The following is a 6,202-nucleotide window of genomic DNA, read 5'->3' as shown; positions in this document are numbered from 1 at the left end:
CGTATCCCCTTCGCCACCCCCTCCTTGGCGCAGGCTCCTTTCTCCACGGTGGGCTGCGGAGCACGCCTGTAAGGGACTAACTTCTAAGCGTTTTGTACTCGGCCGTATTTAATGCACGTTCTGCCCTTAAAAAATACTGGGGTTTCTCGGCGGAGGCCAGCTTGGGTCGCACGGATTAGCGCTAAACCTCCCTGTGTGTTAAACCTCGGGGTTTGACTCCAGGCCTCTCGTTCCAGGTGTGTGTGTGGAGGGCAGGGCGATGGCTGTCACTGTGCAAGAGTGCCTGGAGCTCCAGCTGCTGGAAGTGGAAATGCTCCTTTCGATGTTCCCCAAAAAAGGTGAAATAAATCTGGATGAGGATGCTGTGCCCGGCGTGCAGCGCTACCTGAGAAACGCTGACGGAGCTCTGCCCCCACGGCTCGAATACTCAATCGCTATTGATGTAGGGGAGGCAAAGGTGAGAACTTCCACGTAGGCATGTTCATGTGTGTTGTTTTCTTTACTCCTTGTGCAGACACTTAAAAACTGCCCTGAAAAAAGGGAGGAAGACCACCTAATTTCTGTTTGCTGTTTCGAAAGTGAAGAGTAACAAAAAAGTCTTAGTTTTTATTATTTATTTGAGCCTCAAGTTTCTCTGGGCAAGAAAGGCTAATAGAATTGCAGATAGGAATAGACAACTGACATCAGTGGCACACACAGCATTCACAAGAGTTTAGGTAGGGTTGTGTCCGCATGGGGGTTGTTAGTTTACTGGTTTACAAAGAGTTGTGTGTTACAGAGGCAACGCTCCCCTCGTGGGAATATGTATGTTGGACTTTACATCATTCTAGCAACACTGCCCTACTGTTTCTCTCTTCCACCCCTTGCCATGTTTACTAACGTTCATTGATCTGTATTTGAAATACGGTAATGTAAAAATAGCCCCAGATGGCAGAATACTATTATTAAGAAGAGTCACACAAACACTAAAACAAAACCAGCATATAAACTGCGATACAAACCCCCAAACTTACAGTATAAGGAGTTCCAATAGTTAATTCTATTGAAGAAAAGGTTACGTATGACAGCTAAGCGATGTAAATACTTGCGCAGAGAACATAGCCATTAGTGTAGGTCTGAGTATATAATAATACAAGGACTGGAAATGGAAAACCAACAAACTCAACCTAGAAGTACATGCATTTTCATAGGAATGAGGATAATTAAACATCAGAACAATTTACCGGGTAACGTGGTGGCCTCATGATTATTTGGAAAGTTACATACAAGATTGGGTATCTTTCTAAAATGCACCCTTTCGCCAGCCTTCGGAGAGAAGTTTTATGAACTGTGTAGGGAGGGCTTCTGCAGGAAGAATTTTTTTTTCCATGGCAGATTGCCAAGGAACTTGGAAAGATAATGGGTCATTTCACGATTCACTTCTCTCTGCAAGACTAATAACTTGATTGTATGCTGAAGTGAAAGTCCCCTAATGCTATACAAGAGCCTCAGGCACTGAGGACACATGAATTCTCTCCTGCTCTTGGACCACAGGCAGGGTTCAGTTGCCAAAGAACTGAGGTGCTTCATTTTACGACACTGTAGGAACAATCAAGAGCAATTCAACAGCCCATGGTTTGTAGGAGATCAGGCAAGACAATCTAAAGGTTTCCTGGGCCTAAAATGCACGTAAATCTTTTTATCCCCTATAATCCTGAAAATGCTTCCTCTGTTAGGGTGAATACTTGCTTAAAATGATAATGATGCCTCTATATACGATATGTACAATCATAAACACTTTTTCTTATGACTCTTGGCCTTGTCTTCCTGGGGGAGATCCAGCAACTGGGCTGAGTTCATCGATCGGATGTGCGTTTGGTAAGGGACACGATTCTCAAAAGCCATGACTCTTGACAGACTGGTAGTTTATCACTGTAGCAACACTGAGCACGTACTGAGAATATGCACTAGAAATACCCCTAGAGGGTAACTGCGTACCTTCTTTCCAGCCACAGCACTATTTCTGTGAACAGCAGAAACATCAGGTGCGCTGGGAAAGTCCCAGCATGGTGCAAGAAAAGAAGCAGACAAAAGGAAAGCTGAAGAAGTAATTCCAGTCGTTAGGATGTTGCAATCTTAATTACATTTCCTCGTTATCTGCCTTTGACAGGGAAGAAGAATCTAGCATGTCTTTCAGTAGCTGCAGAATTAATTTTCTTTTTGTGTGTGCGTGTGTTCTGTTTTTAAGGTAAAAGTGGATTTGCAGGTACTGCTGCCTCATATGTATCCTCACGTAGCTCCTCAGCTTTTTGCAAGATCAAATGCGCTGCACAGACAGCAACAGCTGCAGCTCAACACTCGACTCGCTTCTCACATCAGCTCTTTAGGTTCAGGTGAAGTGTGTGTATATGAAGCTGTGCAATGGGTGAAAGAAAACAGCCTGCCTTACTTGGAAAACAGTAAGATCTCTTCTGAAAGTGCTTCAAAAGAAGTCGTAGTTAAAGAAACATTGCATCGCATGTGGATCTACAGCCATCATATATATAGGCAGGAACTGAGGAAAAAGATTTTCGACTGTGCAAAGAAGTTAAATCTGACCGGCTTCTGCCTAACAGGGAAACCTGGTGTGATCTGTGTAGAGGGACTCCAAGAAAACTGTGAAGAGTTTTGGCGTGCTATTAGGTATCCCAGCTGGAAGCATATTTCATGCAAGCATGTGGAGAATGTAGAAACGGAGGGAAGCGTCGATAATCTTCGTCTCTTTCGGGCTTTTGAAGACCTACAGCTGCAGGCACATGGCGATTATGGCCTGAGGAACGACTATCACATGGATCTTGGCCAGTTCCTAGAATTCCTCAAACAACATCGAAGTGGACATATCTTTCAGATTTTATTTGGTGTCGAAGGCAAACTTTCCGACAAATAAGAGAAACTGTGCAAGGAGTTCTAATTTTGGACGGCCAGAGATGATGCTAACATTGAAATATTGTGCCTTATAGCTACTGTGAAAAGGGAAACTGTTTTACACATGAGAACAACAGTTCAAGTAGTTAATCTATCTTAGCTTCTGTTCTGAATTTTGGGAGGTGTTTACTTATTTTCTGAGACCCTAAAAGTGGCATTTGTCACTATGAGCCACGCCTCAAAGCGCTTGCAAGGTGCTAAACATCCCACGCTGTAGTATCCTGAATTACGCTCTTCTGTCTCCTCATCTGTACTGTGCTGCGTGTTACCAAGCTGCGGTGCAGACCTCTAGTTAACTTCTGCATACAGCTGTGGGAGACCAAAGTGGCTGCGGTCACAGGTTGATGTGGTTTCCAAGACAAAAGCACACCCAGCTCAGGGAAATCTCACCGCTACATTCACGGATTCGTGCATGCAATGTCTTTTACTGCTTCACGGAGCATCTGCTCTCACTTCATTCAGCTAATCCACGAAAGCAAAGGCTCGTGACCAACCACAGGACCAAGTTTTGCTTTTAACTAAAGGGCGGGGAGGGGGGAGGAGAAAGAAGCCCACATGACCCCATCCCTTGTATGCTTTGGGTGATACGTATATTGCCAATACCACCGCATTTTTTGCCGAGGTCCTCTTCCTGTCGTCTCATTACGGTCTGGTTATGTCAATAGTAATTTTTCAGCTGCTCAAGTCACGGCATTTTACATTTACATTGTTAGGCCGAGCACCTTGGAAATGAAAATGTGTAAGGTGAGACAAAGCTTAGTGGTTCCTCTTTTTTTCCTCCTACGTTACATAAGGAAATACACGTAAAAAATATAAAAATGAAAAAACTATAAATACATATTAAAGAAAAATACATGAAACTTTACCAATTTTTTCTATGTCAAATTAGTACCGTTAGACAATTTTCCAGTAGCTTGTAACAGGAAATGATATTCATGGCTCATTAGGCAGCGCTTTCCTACAGGGTAGTGCGCTGAGCGTGCATTTAGATAGTGAATTGCAACTCAGTCTTCCAGTTTATAATGGATTATCATATTTAAATGTCACCAATATAAGATCATAGAATCGTTTGGCTTGGAAGGGACCTTATATGGATGAAGAATGCTACCGAAAAGTCCCCAGTAGCTGTGCCGTGAAGAACCAGCAGCTTACCGCCTTCCACGTTGTCACTGAGCACCGTAACGTCAACATCGGTACCGAGCAATAAAAGCAGGCTTACTGCTGAGCTGCAGAGGTTTGGCTGTTCGAATCTACAAACCAGGCCGTTTCGACAGCAGCTACTTAAAGACACTGTTTCAGTACACTCAGCTGACGACTACAGAAATAACGGATATTATTTTATTTCAAATAAAGCACAAGGAAGTGTTTTAACACTTCTTTCATAATAGTAAGGTATTGAAATACAGAGGATGGCAGTATTTCTGGTTGCTCAGAATGATGATTAACGTACGTTCCTGCACTCTGGTAAGTATCAATGTACGGTCGTAACTTTGGCCAAAAGCACAGTAAGGCAAAAAATGTTTACAGGTTCCCATTATGCAACGAGGGAGACCGTGCCTCTCCTCTTTGTGAATTCAGGACCTGCAGTCTGCAGCTGTGGCAGAGCCGAGGGGCTGGACAAAAAACAAACATTTTTGGTTTTGCAGAGAGACCTCTATAGCGTGATACCAGAAAAAATGTGTTCCAAGTACACTTTGCTTCTGGAACTGTCCAGAAAGTATATTACATTTTTCTTGGAGTGGTAATTCTGTAACAACTAATAATTCTTTGGGTTTTTTTGGTTTTTTTAGAACATTGATGTATGAGTGTAGATTCCATATGGTCATGACTCAGAAACAGTAAAACAATTTGCGTTCAGTCCAGTTGGGAGGTTGCCAAATGATAAACTTTTTCCTTTAAAGTAGCAAAACAAACCGGTTTAGAAATAGGCCTTATCCACGAGATTTCAGCCAGAAGGAAATGGGAAAGGCAACGCTGGCGCAGCTCAGAAAGTCTGTGCAGGAGGATGGTCAAACAACGCGGAGTTAGAGCTGTCTAAAGCTTTATTCTGAGCACAAGATCTGTTCATTTGTTCTAAAGGAGGAAACGGCTGATTGTACAAGCCAATCGTGTATCCTCCTAAGGAAAACCACAGACTTTTATTTCTGGAAATGCTAATTATGAATCCAGAATAATGCAGGTCACGAGCAGTGTCCCCGGATGCTTCCGGTGAGGTTTGCAGAGGGCGTCACTTGTTTTTGCAGAAGAATAAGGGTCACCGGCTGGTATCACTTTTGATAACTGGTTGACAGGTGAGAAAGGGTAAAAACAAGTGAGATCTCTAGAGCTGAAATTAGTGTGTAGATGAACATACTCAGCGTGCTGAATTATCAGTGAAGTTGTAAAAACTATTTTAAAGACCATACTGAAGAAATTGAGCTAACCAGATCATTCAAATAGTAGCAAGCGAGAGGAATATTCAGTAAATATCACAGGATTAATAAAACGTGTTTGCTCCCCCCATAATGATATACTCTTTTCCCCATAATAATTAGTCATCTAGGAGACCTCAGCTGGGTGATTTGGAAGTTTGTTACAAAGAATAACACTTTATCACACACGATGTGTGTTGAAAAATACATTGGCCTCAAACGCTACAGGAATTCATTAGGTTTAATACATAAAAAACCTACTACTAGCCAATAACTGCTGTTTGTAAGAAAATGCTTAGTCAAAAAGAAGCCTATTTATAGCACTTTGATACTCCCTTTTTGTCAAGAAGATGGAGTCCAAGCAGTTCCATGAACTTTAGGCCAAACAATTATGGCGTATCAAAACAGCAGTCATCTTGCTGGGGGAATGAAATCTTTAACCACGTACAGGACTTCAGCTTAGCTAAGTAACAGTAAAGTGTTCTAAGTAGGTGTGAACAAAAGGTTCTGTGGGCTCAGTTCTCATTAGAAAATTTTCATGACTCCACACAGGCTTTTCTTCGGAGGAAAATACTCTAAACTTACTGTTCTTTAAAGCTTTTTTTTTTTAATAGTAGTGTGACAATTAATGCAAATTACATCGTGACCTGTAATGGATTAAACAGCCGTCGTATGCATTTCTTAATTTTCCATGGTACCATTTCTCTGCTTAAGTTACCATTGACATTCGTGACAGAACTCTCAACTCTAGGTACGACCCCTTATTTCGATAACAAAAAGATCCGTAAAACTGTAGTGTAGGATATCTCAATTAAAATAACAATCAAAATAACCAAACAATACAAATA

General features: G+C 42.0%; 1 protein-coding gene across 1 annotated transcript; it reads left to right on the top strand.

Moving 5' to 3' along the window:
* Positions 1 to 259: 259 nt before the first annotated feature.
* Positions 260 to 3,052, top strand: RWDD2A (RWD domain containing 2A). Its single transcript, XM_009333118.1, has 2 exons — positions 260 to 457; positions 2,228 to 3,052. Exons 1-2 carry the CDS (start codon positions 260 to 262, stop codon positions 2,903 to 2,905), a joined length of 876 nt encoding a protein of 291 aa, XP_009331393.1. The 3' UTR covers positions 2,906 to 3,052.
* The last annotated feature ends 3,150 nt before the right edge of the window (positions 3,053 to 6,202 follow it).

The sequence above is a fragment of the Pygoscelis adeliae genome, unplaced genomic scaffold (assembly GCF_000699105.1).
Source record: "Pygoscelis adeliae isolate BGI_AS28 unplaced genomic scaffold, ASM69910v1 Scaffold57, whole genome shotgun sequence".
In the NCBI taxonomy this organism is placed as follows: Eukaryota; Metazoa; Chordata; class Aves; order Sphenisciformes; family Spheniscidae; genus Pygoscelis; species Pygoscelis adeliae.
The sequence above is the reverse complement of the archived record's forward strand: the minus strand, read 5'-3'. Positions and strand labels throughout refer to the sequence as shown.

What these genes read in the sequence shown, in the direction of transcription:
- RWDD2A (XM_009333118.1), top strand. Translation starts at nt 260, where the DNA reads ATGGCTGTCACTGTGCAAGAGTGCCTGGAGCTCCAGCTGCTGGAAGTG. An exon ending in TTGATGTAGGGGAGGCAAAG is followed by an intron (nt 458 to 2,227) that starts GTGAGAACTTCC and finishes TCTGTTTTTAAG; the next exon opens with GTAAAAGTGGATTTGCAGGT.